Below are 22,597 nucleotides of genomic sequence, written 5' to 3'. Positions count from 1 at the left end.
CCCTCCCTTATCCCACTTCCAGAAAGCTAGCAGTAAATATTAAGATTCATATCTGCTACTCTGCAGTCTCACTCCTCATTCTCAAACAAGATTTTAAATAATGAGGAAAAACAAAAAAAAGTGTGTACTGAACTTTTTGTGTTTGCAAGGTTAGAAGAGTGCAAGGGACTTAAGAAGAGAGAAAGTAAAATACAGGAGAATAGCCTGTATCCCAAACAAACCTTTGCCACTTCAGCTCTGGAACTTTGCCAAAATCTGTAAATGTAGGACTCAAAACACAATACAAACATCTGTGTTGGACAGTACGACATGAAACATGTTCAAATAATACGTGGTAATGCTATTTTAAGCTATAACATATCTGACTTCTACACTGCCGTTCCAAAAAGAGAAAGCTATCCCGGGAGTTTGGTACAGGCTGTTCAGGATTTTGTACAGTCAATACACCCGCTTGACATTTTTTAAATATTCTCTTCCAGCAGATAGAATGTATTGCTATACAAAGTGAAACAAAAAATATAATTTTTAGAAGTTAAAAACTAGTATAGAATTACCCAGTTCAATGTGTATTCTAAAATTCTTGTTGCATGGTTCTAACAAAAAACATGTTAACATGAATATGAATGAGTAATCTCCCTGGATCAAAGTATTTTTCTCAAAATATTTTCAAATGGAGGAAAAAACACCTGGATGTTGGGACAATAAAACAGAAAAATTTGAGAAACAGTATATGCTTGCTAAACAAGAATTATGTTTATTTAGCTAGTGAATCACCTAGAGGAGTAAATTTTCACTTTCATGATAGCAATCTGTCAGGCTTGCAAACACCCAGAAATAGGAATTAAAGATTATTTTAAATGTAGTTATAAAGGTCATAAAAAGTCTGATTTAGACTGAGGTACATTTACTCAAAACTGAGATTCATTGAGTGGTAGCAAACAAACAGTTCCTCAGACAAATGCACTTTTTTCAGTATACATGTTACAGGAAAAAAAATAAAGAAATGTGCATTAACTGGTGGTATCCACCAAGCTGCATATTAATATTCTCTTACACCAAACAGTTTGAAACAAGGGAAATGTCATTCTAATATAATTTTATGTTACGTTTCATTTGGCTAAACTGCAGCTTAAAGTTGCTTTGCCATATTAAAAGATTACTACAATAATTTTCACATGAACATTTAGACTTGAGTTTTACTCCAGGACTAAATATGGCATGATTTGCTTTTAATCTGTTGAATAGCTAAAAACTGACAATTAAAAAAACTACAACAAAGAAAAAATTAAGTTGAAGCAATGTGAATCTCACATCATTGAACCACTTCTAATGGTTAAATGTTAGTATTTAACAAATTCAAAGAGTTAATGAATCCTTGCATTCGTTCGGTCTCCTGTGCCTTAGCTAGGATGCATAAATACAAAAGACAGCAGATACTGGTAAAAGCTTCAGGACAGAAAGTGCTTGACGAAGGTACAGTTCTCAAGTGTGTTTGGTGAGAGAGTATAAGGGCAGATGCACTGATGAGAACCATTACAAGAAGAGTCAATTTTGTGTTAAAGTGTTCAAAGATGTCACCTTAAGCAGAAAAAAGCTTTAATAACGTCTTCTTAGACATATTAGGCATTTCCAGAGTCTACATCATTAGTGTTGTAATTCTAGCAGGACATCTCCATATAGTTATTGTTTGTTTCTATTTCTCTCCTGAAAAAAAAAACAAAAACAAAAACAGAAAAAAGAAAATCACATTAATACACAACAATAAAGTTCAACTTTTATCTGTATTCCTCTCATTAGAGCAGTTGCATTGCTTTGTAATTTCTCTAAATCAGGCAACAACAAGCTTTCAAAGAAACAGCTTCACTTTTTTTCAGGAACATGAAATATCTTGTTCAAATCAACTTCTTAAAAAGAAACACAGAAGTATACATCAAACTAAAATGCACATATGTTCCAAAACACAGCTATTGAAAATGTTTTATTACGTTACTTTTAAATCACTTCCAATAAAATGTATCGCACAAAGTGAACCGAGTAAGGAGACCAAGGGACCAACAAACAAGGCAAGAAAGAGGTACCCTAAATCTTCTGCTTAACTTGTCAAAAAATGCTCTGCGTGAATATTCTACTCTCCATCCATTATATCTCTGAAAAAAGGAAAGATCATAGTCCCAGGTCTCTCATTTGAAGCTTACTGTACTAAAATATTTCAATGTGCTGAAGACCAAAGATAAAGGAATAAACTGTCCCAGTACCTCCTTCTCCATACAAACACATTGCTCAAACGATGAGAAAAAGAATTGAAAAAAAAATAAAATTCACACTTTTTAAAAAAATTACTTTTAGTAACAAAATGCAAACCCAGCGAGGTAGGAAATGGCTGGGAAAAAAACCCCACTTGAATGCAAGCTTGAGTTGCAGTCAAGAACACATTCACAAAACCGTCACAGCATTGCGAGATGCTGCATTTGGTTTAAAGGAACAAAATGTGTAACACAAACAATGATAAACAACTTTACATGGTTAGGGCTAAAATACTAACTGCACTGTATCTCTAGCAGGGACTAACAAATTCTTCCTCTAGATTACAAGTCTAAGAGTAAACATTTTCCGTGCTTTATCATCACCCTCCATTTTCTCTACTTTGTTAAACATAAACATACACTTAGGCATTATGACCATTTCTAGGAAAAAAAAATAAAAACAGACCAACAAACTATACATTGTTAGCTTCATTCTTCTAGACTGTAAAAAGATACTGTAGCTTGACTCTAAGAAACTAAGAATTTATCTTCCAATAGCATTTCCTTTCTTAATATGTACAACTGAGCACGCTACATAAATGTTTTAAAATATCTTCATGGAAGAAAGGTAAGTTTGCTCTCTCATATAAGAGAGAACAAAACTCATTTCCAGTATTTTTATTATTATTGCATTATACAGCATGTTATAAATGGAACAGAAACATAGCAGGGAAAACCAAAATAAACCAGGAGGCATTTGAACAATGATTTCAAAACCACTCTGATACCACACTGAAACCTTATATGCTAGAAACTGTTTAGGAAAACTAAAAATTAGCACATGAACCTAAATAAATTGTGCCAGAAAGACACTATGATGAAAGAACGGGGTACATAACATTTATACTGGTTATTAGGGTACAGTTGATAATCCAGTCCTCTCCAAGAGAGACCTCTGAGTTGCTTTAAGATGAACACCGAAAAGTAAAGCTCGCAGAGAGTTCTTGGTCCCAATAAGCAGCTCACAGTCCCAGCAACTCTATATCCAAGACTGTACATTCACTAGGGCAGTATATTATATAGAAACCATTTTTTCCTAGTTCAAAGAGACATGATTAATATTTGCATTGTAAGATACTGTTTTTAAAGGGTGAGATTGATAGTATCAGTCATTAATACCAACTGATATATTAACAGTGCATGTATAGGCTGAAAAACAGATGATCACTCGCCTCATGCCTCACTATGCACGTAAGGCATTCAAAAATAGCCTGCTCATGCACATCTCAAATTATTCCTCTACTATTAGCAGACTCAACTGAAATCACTGCATAAAGTGCTGAAAAACACTACTGTGGCATTAAGTAGCAGCCTATGAAAGTGCAATGTTAAATAACGAAATATCAATATTTTAACAATTTTAAATACTACCTACATACAAATAAAATAATCCACTCCTGCCCATTTGGAAGCATTACGTACATAACCACCGACTCAAGCTGTCCAGAAAGCCTCTCTCTGTGTTGCAAACTGCTGCACAGTAAACTGACCAACCAACCTTGTGCTTTGCATAGCCCCTGAACTCAAAATGCATTTAAGTTCATAAAAATTCAAAGTAGAAAGGGAATGATGCCCTGACTACCCGCTTCCAATGGATAAAATGAAGGAGGTGTTACAAATTTCAAGTCCATTTTGAATTCTACAGAAGAAAAAGGCTTCAAAACAACACCAGTACACCTTTCCTGTATGCCTCAAAGTTACATACGACTACTTTATATTTAAATACTTAAGGTAGACATACAAACTTGACATTTTTCAATGCAAATGAACAGTACGTTCTTCAGCGATTGGCCTCAGTGACATCTGGCACTCTGTACAATAAAACAGACAGAGAGAAAACCTGATTTATCCAAAACGCAGGTAGTAGCTTTAGCAAACTAAACCCCCCTACGGCTCTAAGCCAGATCACACTTGCTACCCCTGCCTTTTTCTGTTACAAAAGTATTCCTCTTCTGTTTTTTTTGGGTGGCTTTTGTTTCATTGTTTTTGTACAACAGATACATTATAGACAAACTAGCAGAAGACTATCCCCATAGACTATGTCCACCATCAGAGCCAAGTTTCCAGTGTACTGACTGGATTCAACTACATTTCCCTTTCACACAATCTCTCGTATATCTTACATTTAGATGAGGAAAACCTTTGCTACATCTCTTGTAACACTCTTGGATAAAAAGCCCGTCTAGTCATTTTAAATTCCCTGCCAAAGGCCAGCTTCACTTCAGAACTCATCAGGGTGAGGCTACCTGGCTTTAGGGGGAGTTTATGAGCAGGATGTGGAAATGAAGTACCGTACAAGGTTGGAACGAATTGGCTGGTTAAAGGTACCTGCCAGCTGCAGACCATGCAAATAACTTTCAATACAAACCTAACAAAACAAAGTGAAGGTGAAACCAAAAATGCTTGGGCCTCGGAAACAGGCATCCATCTAGTGCAAACAAAAACACAGAATTAACTTGATCTGAACTGCAAGGCTGACTTACATCCAAATTTCAGTTTTCTGAATTCGGGGCATTCATCAAATGATCCCGTGCTGAAAAGTAGTTGCAATGTAATTTATCCTCAGATTTAATGAAATCTCTTTGCTATCAAAATTTTAAAATTCCAAGCAACAAAAATGTTTCCTCACCTGATCTGAAAGAAACTACTAAGAGGCACACAACAATGACTACTGGAAATTTTTGTCAAAAAGAAGGAAAATTAAAAAGCCTCATTTTTAGTAGCAAAAATGTAAGTGGTAGCCTAACAACAACAAGCCACTGTAGTCCCCAGCTGCACTTTTTTTTGCCTAATATCCGCCAAACTGGAGCTTAAGGTGAGGGAAGGCAGACCTGAAAGAAGGAATTTTGGTTTTATTATAGCAGTTGCAAGTGCAAGAATTTCAAGATGTCCACTTTGAAAGTTATCCAGATCGCAAACTTGCGCAAACAAACTGCACGTAGCTCCCACATACGCTCACCTCCAGCACAATCAGCGATACTTGCAAAAAAACCCTAGAATTTTGCAAGACTTCTGCATTTCATGGCAATGTTTGAAACGTTCATGCCTGAAGCTGTCTGCTTTGCCCCTCTTTTAAGAAGCAGCATTCTCACAGCAGCTTCAGAAAGGAACATGTAGCACAACTGAGCTGCTGCACTGCAAACTGCAATTTAATCTTCAGTTTAAAAGCCCCGCTCATCTGCAATGTAAGCTAACATGTCAGACCGCATTCTGCGAAGTGAGGCGCGGGCACACGGCTCCCCTGCCAACTCCACTGTGTGGGCAGAAACACCTGGCAGAGGCAGAACAGACAGCTGTAGAGGTGGTGAGAAGCCACAGCAAAGTTCATGAAACCTCATTTACTAATGGCATCAGCCATAATCTGCAGTTTATTGCACGCCAGTGTACCATTACAGCTATGGCAGCATAAACATTGACCTTAGTGCTTGAGAACCACAATGAAAAATAGATTACTGAGAAAACTGAAAAGCGCTAGGAATAGTTTACTCCATTTATTACAGTTAACATAAACTACATTACTGAAACTTTAAAACTGTGTAAAATAAAGGTCCTTTTTAACTTTTCACTCTTGAATTTCCAACTAGAGAGGGTAAACTCCTGAAGACGGAGATTACCTCAAAACCAGTTAAATATTTAAACACATTTTTCTAAGAAGCACTTCTGGGAAGATGAGAGGGAAGGATCAGATGGGAAGGATCTCTAGAAGCCTTACATGGACCTAGAAACTTTTCCTGTGGAGATGCCATCCCCTCCCTAAACACTCATTTTCTCCTATTTCTTATCCCAGCATGAAACCTATAAGGCCCAAATTTATAAAGTCAAAGTCAATAGAGGAAGTCAAATGAGGTTTTACAACTCCAGAGCAGTTCCTTCTCATGGTAAGCCTTATGAACTAATACTCATCTGAGACTCTCTTGCTGCAGATCATTTGAACCCCAGACAGTAAATAAGGCTTTCAAGCACGTAAACATTAAGAAAGTCTGAAAAGCTATGAGATCTAGAATTTCAAATTATTTATTTTTCCTATTAGTTTTGTTGGCATTTTACTTATTTCTATCTCTGAAACATACTTAGTAAAAATGTGAACTAGTAACAGTAAAAAGGTAAACTAAATTTAAATTTGAGCAGACACATGCATTGTTAGTGGGACATGGACAGCTCATATTATTTTATTACGGTAACGATACAGGCAATAAGAACTTAATCCACACCTGAAATTCCACAGCACACTAAATAGCAGGGTACAAACATTCAGAAGGCAGAGGTGGGAAAAGAAACCGAACTACTTTAAAGATACCATATAATAACACACAAGAAAAGGCTCTGCATAAACCAAGCTTGAACTCCATGAGCCAGAAAAGCCTTTTTTGTCTTGTTTTCCCAGCTGGATACTTTCAGTGATGGATCGGCCAATTCTCACTACAAGAAGCGAGTGCTTCCTTTCAGTGCTGTACATCCGTTACACAGTGAAATATCAGATTTTAATTAGCTACCAAACAGTCATTTCAGCAAGTTCATTTAAAAAAAAAACAAAAAAAAAAAACAGGGAAAAAAAGAAAAAAAAGGAAAAAAATGAAAAAAAAAACACCCCAAGCTTCTACATCTTCATTATTGTTTGTTAACAATGCTCATGGTAGAACATCAGCTTCCAAAGACTGACAACAGATCACTTCTAACTACACCTATGGAAACTGCATTCAGTGATGATCACTGTCCCAGCAAAAAGAGCAGAAAGATGAGTCTGAGACCTTTGTTAATTTTTCTCATACACCCATCTGCAACAACAAGATCTTATTGAATTGCTCTGCTAAGGAATCTATAGCAGCCTTGAAAGGGAAATTACAACCCCCACAGGGCCTACAAAATACACTGGGAATGAATTTCTCAGGCAATTTTCTTTAAGCCTCACCACTCATGCTCTTTGCACATGTGTAACTCAAATTCCAGTCTGCCATGAGAAAATGCACTGAACATGCAAGTTTATGTTTACTTTTTCACAACTGACTATAATGCCTAGGCACAGAAGCAAAACAAAAATTATAATTACCTGTCAATATTAAGTACACTAACAGACCTCTGAAAAGGTGCTCACAAAGAACTGGGCTCAAACAGTTCTTCATCTGATACAAAATCTGTAACATATCATTTCAACAAGATGAATCTGAAAGTTAAAGACAAGCAATTTTGATACGGAATTTAAACAATCCTAGTTCAACTGAATCTACAGAAACAGCTTTATTAGATCTGTATGGTTTTAAAGTGACAATTTTCTCCAGCGAAGCACCACCAGCAATCTTCACTCAAGTTTCTGCTAACTAGCCCAACTGTGGCATGAAGCGATGAAGTAAGACTGAAGTACTGCGAGGAGAGTCACACAGGTTGTGACGTCCTTGCAATTTGCAGGCATTTCTTCCATGCAAACTGCAGGAAAAGCACCAGTGTTCTAGTCAATTTGTTCTTAATAGAGCAGTGCAATCTGAGGAGACATAGCAGGAAGCAGAAGGCTGCCACATGAATTTTAACAGCTATTCATGTATACTGAAGGTTCTGCTTTTGCTCTGGAAGAAGAGATGTAGAATTACTCTCTTGCATTAAAAATAACATCCTAAAGACATGCCATTTAGAAAAGGTGGAGCTGTCACAGATCCAGCTCAATTCAAGTTTGAAGCCTTGTCTTAGGCAGCTACCTTCATGTTTAAGAATATTAAATAATAAGAGTCCAAAAAATGACTGGTCTCTCTAATCATTGAGGTAAACCATTTAGTTGACATTCCTAGCTTTTCCATCAGGGGTCCCTATTTTACAGGATAAACTGGTCTTTCAAGTCCCAGAGTCAGAGAAATTAAATCCACTCCACAAAAAGGACTCTGCAGGCTTGATTTTGCAAGTAGGAATTTCAAACTAAAAAGAAAAACATTATAGGATCCACACAAGTGTCGCTATAAACTAAGATTGCCTGTGAGTTTAATTACATTCTATCTCCTTCATTCAATAGTCTAATATTACACTTTCCCTGTTGTAGCATCTTGTCCCTTATTAGAGAAAGGAAGGCCACACCACAACTCACACTCTTACATAGTCACGCTATATGATACAGTATTTTAACATCAAGACCTCTCCATACTATCCCCATCCTGCAACAAGATCTGATCACTACCTGTGAACAGAAACAATTGACTCTACCAAACGCACAGAAAAGAGGCACATTTGAAATCCACGTGTCTGCAATAGGAGAACTCGCATGTCATTTTTAAGCATCTCCAAAAGACTAAAGAAGCAAAAGCAGATGAAGACATGGCAAATAAGTAAACCATCATGGGATGAAAATTCTGGATCAGTATGTCCAAAATTATTCTAGCCCCAAATAATTCTCTTCTCCTTAGATCAGAGGTACACATTCATCTCAAGGGAGCAAAAAAACCTATCTTCTGTTTTTACTTTCTGACCATATTGTTTTCTTCTTAAAAAAGACCTGAGACCTACAATATCATAATTTATGAAGATGAAACTAAATAAACATCAAGTTAAAGGAAATTGCAAAATAATGTCCCTTGAAACATCATCAGAACCATACAGGAAATGCACAAGTTTCTCAGAAGATATTACATAACCTATTTTATTTTCTGTTTTGAATCTTTTTAGATATAAATACACCATCTTTAAACTGGTACAACTATCATTAACTGCATTTAAAATGTTGGTCAATTACCGGCTTTCCTTGACTTGTACAAGGACTATGGATGTACCTACATCCCACTTTGACATTATAATCTAGTAGTTGATCACTGGGAAGTAAGGGGAAGAGGAAGTGTCTACAGTTTACTCTTAAAGGAGGTTTTCTTACTTCCCTCCTTCCTTTCAGATATTTTCAAGAACTATCAAATCAAGTGTAAAGCTAGCAATGTCCTGGAGTGGAAAGGAGTTACACTGCTTAACACTGCAGCCTCATTACATCTCAACTATCAGAGAAAGAGAAGTTACATCAGAATCAGAATGAGGGGAAAAAAAAAATGAAATTACTCCTTCTGAAAGTCAGCAGTCCTACTACAAGATACACAGTACAACAGGAGAAAGTTAACATTTTAATTGCTTAATTACCTGTCATTTAAAGGCTTAATTTGTACTGTCTGTAAATGTAATGAAATGAAAAATTCTAAATGCAATTACATATACACAAATGTACTGAATTCCTCTATCTTTTCCCATGGATAACAATTAATTATTTTCCTAAAGTATCTCACTAAGAAAACCATCTATAGCATTCTACAGTTATGTGGAAGCATGATCTTTTTCCACTGTATGTTACAAAAGTAGAATTCTGCACTAAAAAGCACCCAAAGTCGTCCTAGGACAACAGGGAATTACAGGTTAACAAGCCACCATCTGAGAGTGAGGAATTTTAAATCTTCCAATAACTGTGTTTTTAATCAGAGCCACATTTAATTTTGATCCATATATTACTGAAGATCATGCACATAACTACTAATACACAAATTTTTTCTTTTCAATATCTTTTATTTTTCCAATGTAATTACATGCTCTTAAATGGCACATTTTAAGACTTCTGTTCCATTTTTTAGATCCTATTGCTACTGCTCTGTTGAAAGACAATTAAACTTGTTTTTAAATAACCTTCACACAAATATGCACATTTGCACCACAAAGAAGTAGTTCAAACTAAGGACTAATGCAATTTCAGATTATTTCAATGTAGTATTGATAGAACTCATGAAAAACATCATAGACTTCTTTGCTCCTTGGATGAAACATCACAGCACGTGCACATTTAAAATAGGACACTGGAACCTGAGCCATAAGTGTGAATGATTACTGCACAAATTTGTTTCCAGCACCAGTCGTAGATACCTTACCCACACCGGGGTCACATCAAAAAGTGGTAGTCACTAAAGTTCTAATATTTATGCTTAAAGAGACTATTCACAGTCATTTGCAAGTTATTTTTACAAAAGTTACTGAAGCTTCATGTTAATCACAGACTATTCATTGCACTTTTGTAAGTATACTGCCATATTTTAATAAAATATATTGCTAGGTCATATTACAAATTAATTATTGATCCCCCTGAGTTGTTAAGATTAAACTTTTACAAACAATAACTTTAAAATGTTAGCTGTAATCATGAACAGTTATAAAGTAAATTAAATCTGTAAATCATAGCTGTTTGCCATGTTTAGATCACTGGCTGTATGAAAGTTTGTTACCACCTATGCAACAACAAAACATTAACTGAACTTTAAAGAACATGTAAATGACTACTGCTGCTTGATGCATTTAATATTTTATTAACAGCAATAAGCACATTTTTCATGACAGAACACTGGAAACAAAGTGATTGCCACAGCTACCACAGAAAACGGGCATGAAAATTTACACAGTTCTTTACATAGTTCTACTGGCAGTAGAAAGTGTACTAATTTAAATACAGCTCCATAAAAGCCTAGCTGGCACTAGGTAATAAAGGATTACTCAAATAACCATAAACCAGAGCTTACAATACTAATTGTTGCATTTCCAAACTATTAATGAATCACAAAAGAGTTAACAATTAAATGTTTACAATTTAAAGATAGGTTGGTTGGGATAAAACGAGAAACGTAGAGGTTTAAAATCAACAATCATAAGAGAATGATAAAGGTGAACTCTCAACAGCTGTCATTAGTTTAATTTGGACTTCCTCTATTTTACGTATATGCTCATTGCTTAAGGCATATCTCAAATCATCTACAAAGAGAAAACCTCACAACTAGATATGCAGCTCTAAAGTAATTTTTTATACTTTATCATAAAATAAATTTGTATGATGCCGTAGGAGAATCAATGCCTACTATGCAAGTACCTTAAGTATGTCTTCTCTCAACAGTATTGGGAAACCTAAGTTCTTCACAGAGAAATGCAGAGTTCGGTACTTGAGCCATGCAGATTTTGTATGTTTAAGATATTAAAGGAAACAGTAATGTTACTTTATTACACAAATATCTATAATCACAGTCATCTAGCTGTGCACTGTGAGAGAGACGTAACTCAACGCTGAATTTCGGACTTTGAATTTTAAGTTTAGAAACACTATCAATAATCTACGCTCCCCCTCTCCATTACATTTTTTGGCTTTCATCTGCTAGAGAGGGAACAAAACAAATAAACCACATTCTCTTCCCGAGTTGCTAGGGCACGTCTAAGTTATGACTCCTTTGCTAAGTTTTTTTCTCAAAAGGAGATATTTTTTAAGTAAATCCATTACTTGTGAAATGTCTTAAAACATCAAAAATTAAGAAAATACTGAAATATAAAGGCTACAGAGAAACATGATAACCTTAGTCCTTCTGAAACATTACCAAAATCACAGTTAAGTTGTACTAAAGCCTGAAAAACTCAAAGTTTTCCCTTTACATTGAGTACTATTCAAGAATGCAGCCTGTCCTCCCATCATCAAGATGGCACGGAAGTAACAATACTGATTTAGGGCATTCTCGTGGTTTAACCCCAGCTGGCAACTAAGCACCACACAGCCTCTTGCTCACTCCTTCCCCCACAGTGGGATGGTGAGAAGAATAAATATAAAAAAAAAAAAAAAAAAAAAAAAAAAAAAAAGATTGTGGGTTGAGACAAGAACAGTTTAATAATAGAATTAAAATATAATAATAGTCATGAAAAGGAAGATTAAAAAAAATAAATAAATAAAACCCAAGGAGGGGTGGGGGGGAAGTGATGCACAATGCAATTGCTCACCACCCACTCACTGACTGATGCTCAGCCAGTCTCCAAGCAGCAACCCCCCTCCTAGGCAGCAACTCCTCCGAGTTTATACACTGGGCATGACATCACACACTATGGAATACCCCACCAGCTCCTTTGGGTCAGCAGTTCTTGCTGTGCCCCCTCCCAGCTTCCTGTGCACCCCCAGCCTCCGCTGGCAGGGCAGTATGAGAAGCTGAAAAGTCCTATATTTAGTATGCACTGCTTAGCAGCAACTAAACCATCAGTGTTTTATCAACATTATTCTCATCCCAAATCCAAAACACAGCACTATACCGGCTACTAGGAAGAAAATTAACTTTATTCCAGCCAAAACCAGGACAAGCACATTCAGTTTTCTTTTTAGGAAAAAAAAATTAAAAAATTAAAAAAAATTCAAAAGGCATTACATGCCCAACTGGGATATTCATCTTGCCTCCAAACAATAAAAAAATTTCCAAAATGACAATTTATTGCACAGCTGTGCAATAAAACTACACAACTGATTTTGGGTACGCATGACACAGGTCTACAGAAGATGCAACATGCATGTTGAAAGATTAGGAACGTGTAAGAGGGGTGGAACCACTGCAGTACTAGAAACCTAAGACAAGTAAGGAGGATGTGAAGCAGTTTAAATTCTTACACAGCCAGAATTGTGGCAGTTTCAAGAAGTGAACAAATTCAGGACTTCACATCCCACAAGGTCCTTAATTAGCATAAACCCTAGACTTTTGGGGTTTTTTATTCAGTAGGTGGTGTGACATGATGAATGGAGAGAGCACTACCCCCAGACTGCATTGATGCAAACTCCCATTTCTGAATACCTACACATCATCTAACTGGTACAATAGTTCCTGAAATGTTTCTAGCCTTGAGAGAATTCATATATTTACAGTTACTAACAAGTCTGGAAAGAAAATAAATATAGCAAAAGTAAATATTGTGGCCAATGCTGAATACAAGTGTTATTGGTAGGGAGAGTATGCACAAAACAAAGTAGACAAGTATAATGCAACAACTTAAATTAGATGCCTTTTTCCCTTGCCTGGTTTTCTGAAATATCTCCAAAGCTAAAGGTTTCTTTACAGATTTATAATAGGTGTACTTTTCTTCACAGAAATGAAATATGTATTACTTTTTTTAGGAAATGCACTATCAGAAATGTCCAAAAAATTATTCTGACACTGTACAAGTCATCACTGTATCACTTCTGTGTTTCGCAACTGTACAAAATAAACTGAATGAAGGGGAAAACCTGTGTTTCATAGTAATCACGCTGTTAACATTTCATTAAAGCAGAATTTGAATTGAAATGTTATGTTAAATGAAGTAAGCTTCTCCTGTAATGTTAGGTCCTTTTTGTGACATGCAGAAACCATAAAAATCTAAACTAGAAGACTTCAATTACAGATAATACACTCAATTCAGTTTTTTGTTTACTTTGAAGAGTAAAACATGTCAGAAGTCTATTTCTGCAGGCCTATGTTAGTATTGTGGTTAAACCCATGCCTGTGTTAACAAAACAAGTTACAAGAACTTAAATATTTTCATTAAGAGACAATTGATATGTCAAGTACAGACACCTCGGGTAAAAAGCACCACTTTCTGATTCAACACTCACACACAGAAATTCCAGTTGCATGAAAAACAAGGTTTCCAAGCCAGAAAACACAGGAGAGCTACTACAACGACACCGATTTCTTACCCTACGCATGGCTTCCTCCTCCTCTTGACGCTTCTCATAATGTGCAAAGTCATCAAAGATTGAGGTGGTATGCTTGAAAGTAGCGATTATTTTAAGCACTTGCTTGGCTTTTTCTAGGGGTACCTCTTGAGTGTCCCTCGAATTGGTAACCGGTTTGTTGTCATTGTTTTCCAAGCGAATATGCCGCAGTTGGTTATTGGGAACGTCTTTGACAAAGATCCATTTGACATCAAACTTCCCCTTCCACTTATCCTGAGACCAGACACCAGCATACGCATTGTAGTCCACAACAGACTTCATCTCAGCCACTCCACAAAAGTGTCCACTGCCATTCACACTGAAGAGTAAATAGAGTGGGCCTTTTCCATTCAGGGAACGGTAAGCAGCATCCAAACGCTTATTACCATGTTCAGTACTACACCAGATAGAGTACTTAATGGAGCGATGAATATCGTCCTCTGAATAACTTTTGATTATAAACACACGTCCATTCTTCAGATTCCAATCGAAGTCTTTGGGATTGTAGTTGTTTATGGCCTTTAGTTTCTCCAGCACTGGGTGCACTTCCACACCAGAAGGTGAGGAGCTGACTGATACAACACCTAAACCAAAGTTCTCGCTACCAGCTCCATTGTTCTGGCTGAAGCCCACACCCCTATTACGAGGAGCTACCCAGCGGTTTTGCAGCTGTTGCTGCTGCAACTGGTGAGGCTGGGCCTGCTGCTGAGGTCCTTGTTGCTGTTGTGGTTGCTGTGGCTGAGGCTGCTGCTGAGGCAGTTGGCTTTGCACCAGTGGTGGTGGTTGAATTAATGGCTGAGGCTGCTGGATTATAGTCTGAGGAGGCAGTACTGGTTGGGCTGGGGGTGCTTTTACCACTGACCCTTTGTCATCCCAAGTTCCAATATTCATGTTGTGTTTTATAGGTGGTGGTGGCACAGCAGGGCCCCCAATGCCCACGTTACCTTTAGGCTTGAGTTTCGGCTGAGGTTTAGCAGGCTTCCTTGCAATGGCAGCCCACGAGGTTGGTTTAGGTGCTGAACTGCTAACTGGGGGCACACTGTTTGCTGCAATGCTTGTCATACCTGTACTGCTCAGAGCTGAACCTACAGTTTTTGTTACAGCAGCTGTCATATCTCCACCAATTTTCAGTCCAGTCATGCCTTGCTCAATGCTGCTAATCCCAGGCACCTTGCTCAGAGTATCACTGCCAAATCCAGCCTGCCCATCCGCTATGGCTCTCCCAAGAGAACTAGGTGGATAGCCATAGTTGCTGCTGTAAGCAGAGCTTTGCGTTGATTGTCCCTGAGATCCACTTGTCCCCCATGTAGAGAAGTCTGCATTCCCAGGAAAAAAATTAAATCCATGCTGCCCAAGAAATGGAGGGGTATTTCCTAATGCCCCAGGTTGACTAAATACACCATCAGGTATGTAATGGTGTTCACCATTACTCATCTGTCCATAAGTTGTCAAGTATGGCATTGGAGGGTCACCTGCAGTTGACCATGCTGCTTCACCTAAAGAGTATGGAAATCCAATGGATGGAGCATAATAGCTAGGCATATATGGGTCTGACATTGGTGGATAGCTGTTACTCTGCAAGAAAATAAAACAAAAATCAGCAATACAGACAATTATGCCCAGGGTAAAAAAACCTGAAACACAGTCCAAAATATTTTTAAAGATCATATGAATACATTTGTAACTCCTATCATTCCTCCCAACCAAAAGATGAACAAGGTATCTGTTAGATTTGGCCATTTTCTTTTTCCCTCAAGAGAACTTTTCAAAGCACTGAAAAGATACATTTTTTTTGTAATATATTATCTTTATTTTCAGTTACTGAGCTAGGCTTAAAATGCCTCTGTGTCAATAGTATCAAAAAAACCAACAAGCTACTTTAAAAAGCAAGTCATAACAACTGTAGCTTAATAAATACAGAAAAATAGCTGCAATTATGACTTAAAGTTTTGGTATTAGTTTTTCGTCAAATTTCTCACTTCTAATTGGAGACACCCACCACAATCTTATAGTGAAAAGGATGCCTGTTTGTTTCAGGAGGAACAACAATTAAACCATAACATTTCCACACCACTGAGAATGGGCAGTAAGTGCAATCTGTGGTCTAGTAGAACCAAGTTTGCTACCTAAATTCAAATCCCACTCCCAAGACTCCTGGGAAATCACAGCGTTTACTTCCTGAGAATATAAAACTCCAAGACATTTGAAGGGCTACCCTCATATGGCTTTTGATGTTGTTTGGGGGAAAAAACCCTGTACATTATCAACTTCTAGTTGATGCCTCCTTAATGTTGCATTATTTGGGCTTTTTTTTTTCTTAAAAAAAAAAAAAAAAAAAGGGAAGGCGAGCAAAATTCTCAAAGCCTTTTCATGATTTGTACTTTCTCCCCCTCTCAAGACCACTACAACTTACAAACTTAACCTAATGAATATTCACTTTTGACTACAGGGACAATTCACAGCTCTGAAAATAAGTCATTAACTTCCTGGCAGAAGAGTTATACCAAGCTGTAGTAATACTGAGCTTCAATCTATTATGCCATCAACTGTGAGCTACTTCTACTAACTTCAAAGGAAATCACATTCAAGCAGTTAATATTTTCTCAGAGACAATGAAACTCTTGTTTTGAACTGCATCCAATATACGATTATTTAATTGTAAATTAAGGTGTAGGGTTTTGTTTTGTTGGTTTTGGTTTTTTTTCCTCAAGTTTCTTGTGACTGCATCATTCTGAAGTCAGAGCACAAGCACAAGAAGAGCATGCTTTTTAACTGAATGTTTTCCAAAATTATTAAGAAGACTTTACCTGTTTAAGATATCGTATGATAAAACAAGGTACAATATAAAATTATATTTCAGTGGATATTCAGGCAAGTAAGTAATGCTAAGAAATACCACCTAAAAATTAATTAAGTCTGGAAGTCAGTTGAACTCCAAAATTAACTTCAAGAAAGTAAACAATGTTCACTTACCTGATTTGTCTGACTACTTAGATATGGCTCAAAATCATCATCATTTACTGCATCCTTTTGATGAATCGAACCGTTCTGTACTGAAACTAAAAGTAAATCTGTATTAGGTATACTCTCTGGAAGATCTATGATGCACTTTTAATCTAGATAACATTTCTCAATCGCTGGAACATCTAAATACTTCTACTTGTGCTTTGTTGAGACTGAACATACTATTGTTAAGCACCACTTTGCTAAATTTAAAGCAAGCAGCTCATTCTATTGATGATCTTAATCAGATCTCAGGAGGGGTCTGGGAAGATGACAACCAGAGTGGACTACTCCTGACTATTCTTTCCTGAGATCAATGGACAGAGGAAAAACTATATCCACGGACAGAGGAGAAACCTTATTTGCACAGGCAGTAAATCCAGCATTTCCAGAAGTACCAGACCAAGTGCAAATGTGCAGACACACCAGATCAGACATATTCAATAGGTTCGGGGAAAGTTGCAACATACAGCTTTCTCCTGCCAGGAGGAAAGGCAGTTACCCACCAAGACAACCATGAAGGGCACCGCTATTCAGCTATTTAATCCTCTATTTCCTACATAACTATTATACAGTACTGCATTAGCAGCACCTCTGAAGCTGAGGGGACAAAGCAAGACAGAAACAAGAGCTAAAGTCCCCAAGGGTGATTACAACCTTTTCCCAGCATATACTCCACTATACACTGGAATCTCTTCCTGCCTGCTCTTCTTGGTCTCCTGTTACCTTTAATTTCATTTAAGGCATTACATCTACCTGAGATTTTCCAGGTGCCCAAATTACTTGAAGTGTGTCTCTCTACCCTACCCCAGGCTAGTACTCAAATTGCACAAATTTCTACTAAGTTCCACTGTTTCCCATGATGCAAAGCAGAACAGGGACTTAAACCAGCAATTTGCAATTACACAACTTGAAGACGAAGGCTTCTTCTCAAAAATAAATTACTGCTTTTCCAAACACTTTTTTTTTGTTATTTATCAAATAGGTTCAGTGAAAAAAAAGTCAAAACAAATCAAGTTTTAGAGTGATCAGTAATGTGCACTGAGAAACCATGACAGCATTAGTTACAACAAAACAGCAGATTTTCTGACAGTTGGAGACACTGAGTTAGGAGCTGAGGCCATGCTTTCCCTCTTAGCAAAAGCTTCTAAAAAGTACATAGAACCATGTAACTAAACCCTCAACTTTGTTGGAGTTAGTGTTCAACAGTGGGGTTTTTTCTATTTCATTGGGGGGTGTGGGGGCGAGCCACCAAAATTTCACATTGCAAACCAAGTGACATCTAGACCAAGTTACTTCAATTTTTTTTCACATTTGACTTCAACACCTCTAAACCAAACTGCCTTCAGGGAATGAAACTAGCTGAAAAAAATTGCAAAGGAATAGATATAATCAGGAATAACCAACATTCTGCAAAAATGTATTCACTTCAGACAGCAGTAAAAAGAGCTAAAAATTCATAATTTAGCACAGAACAACAGAAGATCTTTTTTTTCCAAAGCAAGTATCTGGGAAGGAAGAAAGCAACTTGTGTTTTTAATATCTTCTTGAAGTTTTAAGAGTCAGAACATTTGACACTTCAGTTATTACAAACTGGCACAGTGTGTTTGTATACTAAGCACAGCCAAATATGACCAGCAACAGTGAGCACAATGGGTTTGCAAACTTGACAGAACAATATTCCTAATTAAACACCAAATTTAAACTAGCATTAGGTGTTTGGTTTTTGTTTGGTTGGGTTTTTTTTTCCCCTATAAATAAAGAGTTTCAGTTAAGGTCATTAATCATCCTGAATTTACACACAATGGTAACACATTAATGAGCTGGAACACTATATTGCTCTTTATATTTGGCCTAGTCACTCAAGAGGATGAGCCTCAAAATCTTTTATCCATGCCACGTCCATTGCTAAGACTTAACCAAATAGTACAGAGAGCACAATTCTCAAATACAATTCTGCTACAATGAAAAACATAGACGGCAGCAAACAAGTTTCTTAAACGCATGCAATCACAAATAAAGGAATAAACAGCTGCATGTCAAGACTAGAATCCTATCAAAATTAATCTCCTCATCCTGACAGCTAATCTTCATAAAACATGCATCTGCTGTGTTTATTGTTTCAGAGGTATCTAAAGGTCACTTAAGACAGAATTATTTTTGGTCTGCCATTAAAACTAACGGAATATTATTTTAAGTGTATTTTCTTTTTTATTCATTCTATATTGAGATCTTAAGTCATTGACACAAAATAGACCTACAATGACATCTTTCCTAGTAAATATACACATTTCCCAGTGAAACAGCATCACTAGAAGTGTCTTTCTTTTGGCTCTTCGTTCTAACTTTACGTCATGGGTTAATAATGAAGAACGTAGCCCACACACACACTTAACAACAGCAAACAGATTAAGATGCATGCCTCATTCCCAAAATCTCACATCAGGTGTTCCAACTAAACAGGGCAGTGACAAAGAATACTAATTGAAACTAATCTACAGTTACTAAAAATAATCTGTAACAATCCAACCCTGAAAATATCATATACTTCTGCAAACACTGCGAAAACATACAATGTCATTGGATATTGAGAAGAAACAACCCATCAAATAAAGGAACTTAAAACTTACATTCTTTTAACTGCTACTATCCTTGCAAACCATAACCACTTGCGAAACACACAAACGATGGCCAAAGGCATAAGAATAAATTTTAATTAGAAGAAGTTGTTACACCTTGATTAAAGTGTGGAATAAATACTAAAAGAAACACTTAACATTTCATTCTTGTTTTAAACCTAGTGCTTACATTTAAACCTTCTACAAAACCAATAATTATATACATACATATGTAAACACAAGTCAGCACTTTCCTATCACAGGTGCAATACACTGGCACAACAAACAAAAGGGGGAATATGCCAGTTTCTTCCCCACCCCCTCCCATTCCCCTGAAAGACATAATTTGATTGACATCAGTTCTGATGTTTTATGTCAATTATACAATAGTTGACAATGAGACTAAGAAAACTTTTGAGACAGGATAATTTACTCATTCAAGTCTCTGAAATACCAACAATAACATCTGACACAATAAATGGACAGTACTGTTCTACACACTAGAATTGCAATACCACAAATTCTGGTCAAGGGAAACAGCATGGCACATCAATTTATAATCAACTAGAATAAAGCATCCAAAACATTTTACTAGACAACATAAATCAGCTACCTCCTAATACCATTTGTAGTTTCTAATATTCTTTGTTTCAATACGAAAAATCCTCTATTTCCATGCATTCACCCCTTACACCGCTCACTCACATTCTCTCAAATGCTCCACAAGACAGGACAGTAACCTTTTTACCATCCTCTTTAGCATTATTACTCTTATGCACAGAGCCAACTTCAGATTAGTCTGTTAACTCAGTATCACATCTTCCCTCAAAGCTCCTTTAAGCTGGGGCCTATCATGACACCTGAAAAAGATTACTGTCCGCTAACATGTGGTCAGTAGGGATTGCTGATCCTGACTTAATTTATCCTCTGGAAAAAGTCTCTAACCCAAAGCCAACTACGCTGAAAATGGTAGCAATCTCCTAGCCCATTAATCTAATGCTAAATTGTAACTTAGTTTCATTAAATAGACATTATACCGAATAACTTAACAGAGTGGAAGAAATTATCGTTTGTTTCACTGTAGTTTTCATGTAGGTCATATTCTCGCCAAGAAAATACATAGTAAGTATCCATTGTTTAAAAGAATGCACGCATAAAAATCCAAGTTCAAAAATGCAAAAATCTATTCCTTACATAGCAAACTAAGAAACATGTTTTGATTCAAACATCCTGCAGCATTTACAAATTATAGCACACAAAAATATGCCAACATAAATAAGTTAAATTAAAGCTGACTTGTGCATTTTCACTATTAAACAAGCTGCAACATAACACCTAAATAGGAATGCTTAATACTCCCACTTCAATTCATATATATGGAGTATAGTTCAAAAACTACTTGTGTGATTCTCTTATAGATACATCTCTGTAGCCTCACTAAAACTGAGATATGGTAATTCAAACAATGTGAAGCCACAAACTACTTTGCTAAAATGAATTTGACTTTTCTCCTCATTTAAGGGCAAAGTGGAAGGTATAAACACAAACTATTTCAAAGACACACAGAAATACTTAAAAGCTCCAATTTGGGGAAAAAAAGGTAGAAGTATTAGAATATGAAATAAGAAGTATTAAAGAATGACCAGACTGAGAAGGTAAACATAAGTTCATTCTTCTCTGAATGCAAGGAAATTAAAAGGAACAGGCAAAATTCAGGAATATTCAGGAACCGTGCGCCACCTCATAAATGATACACGTAATAAGCAGCAGATAATCTGCACATAGACAGAATAATGTATTAAGTATGCTGCAGATAACATCATTATATATTATTATATGACGGTTCACAGAGAACAATTAGATTAGTTAAGGTAATGAATAGCGGGGCACAAAGAGTACATGCTCTCAAAAAAAAAGGGGTTTTTGTCTGCATGAAGGAATAACAAGCATATTAACACATGAAGGCAGCTGTGTGCATGCTATTCTATAGCTCAGCTTGCAGAGCACTTAAGAATTAAATGGGCACAAGTGTACTGATTAGGCAAATAGAATATTAGTCTTTATATCAAAGATAACAAATTCCAGACCAGAAATAAATTGCAAGATATAATCTGAGATGCTGTTTATGACAGACTTGCCAAGAATTTTAGAGAGAAGAGTATTAAGCAGTTAGTTTGTTGTTTCTGTGGGAGAGAAGAAACCCCATTGAGTATGGCATTTAAAAACTAAGATGTTGACAGAAACATTAAAAAATTAGAAAAGCAGAAGGCCTACAAACACCAAGAGAATATTCTATACTGATGCTAAAATGAAAAGAAAAGCCCACAAAATTTCTGAGAATAAGGAAGGTGATGTGTTCTGCTCACAGATGTGAGTAATTAAATAGTCACATGGCTGTCGTCTCACAGGCTGAGGAACCTGTTCAAAAGATTCTTCTTGATTCTAGCACACCGATCCTATTCACTGCACAGAAAGGCCCAAGGTGTATTTCTAAAGAGATTGTACAAGCATATCACAAAGTCAGTTAAAAGAAACAGCTATGTTATCCTCCAACTTCTGACATTTATCTTCATTTACAAAATCAAACATTTTAAACTGATGGACCACCGTGCCACAGTAAAAATGCTGGGGAATAACATTTTGGCACACAATTTCCTGTCCTCTTGCTCCGAAGTAAAAGACACCCTATAGCTACATGCTCTTCCCATGACTGCCTGAAGACACATTAACCTCCACAAACAGCATTAGAGATTTATATACAGTTATACAAGAAATCAACTTACCTTTATTTCCCTGTCCTTTAGGTCTCTGTATATAGGAAAGTGGAAAAAAAAAAAAGCAAAACAAGTTTAGTTAGAATCCTCTAATGCCTACTTCAGGGTAATTCCATTTATTTGCCAATTCTGCTCTTTTCAACTTAAATATCGGTTTAAAATATTATTAAAAACATGCTACTATAAAAATGATATATAAAAAAAACTACCAAAAAGTCCAACAAAATAATTTTAAAATTTAAAGCATTTTGCCAAAAAACATTTAAATCTAGTCTTTTACAGCATGTGAAGCTTAAATGGTGTTGAAAACCTGAACAACAAATGAATTTTGATTTCTCCCACACCAAGAAATATAAGCAATAAACAAAGCACAGAGTAAAAGAACAAATAAAGTTAGTAGTTTAAGATTACTGCCTGTAC

General features: G+C 36.4%; 1 protein-coding gene across 1 annotated transcript; it reads right to left on the bottom strand.

The window, feature by feature from the left end:
* Positions 1-729: 729 nt before the first annotated feature.
* On the bottom strand, positions 730-22,208 carry YTHDF3 (YTH N6-methyladenosine RNA binding protein F3). The gene is made up of 4 exons (XM_010172636.1): positions 22,187-22,208; positions 16,756-16,841; positions 13,765-15,357; positions 730-1,704 (listed from the first exon to the last, which is right to left on the bottom strand). The coding sequence occupies exons 3-4, from the start codon at positions 15,337-15,339 to the stop codon at positions 1,681-1,683; spliced, it is 1,599 nt and encodes a 532-aa protein (XP_010170938.1). The 5' UTR covers positions 15,340-15,357; positions 16,756-16,841; positions 22,187-22,208; the 3' UTR covers positions 730-1,680.
* Positions 22,209-22,597: the final 389 nt, after the last annotated feature.

Source organism: Antrostomus carolinensis, unplaced genomic scaffold (genome assembly GCF_000700745.2).
Source record: "Antrostomus carolinensis isolate BGI_N321 unplaced genomic scaffold, ASM70074v2 scaffold10877, whole genome shotgun sequence".
NCBI lineage: Eukaryota > Metazoa > Chordata > Aves > Caprimulgiformes > Caprimulgidae > Antrostomus > Antrostomus carolinensis.
This window is presented reverse-complemented; position numbering and strand designations above follow the sequence as displayed.

Bases quoted from the DNA above. Each gene is read 5' to 3' on its own strand.
- YTHDF3 (XM_010172636.1), bottom strand. From the start codon at position 15,339: ATGTCAGACCCATATATGCCTAGCTATTATGCTCCATCCATTGGATTT. The intron at 1,705-13,764 runs GTAAGAAATCGG...TTTTTTTTTCAG, and splicing joins AGGAGGAAGCCATGCGTAGG to GAGAGAAATAGAAACAAACA.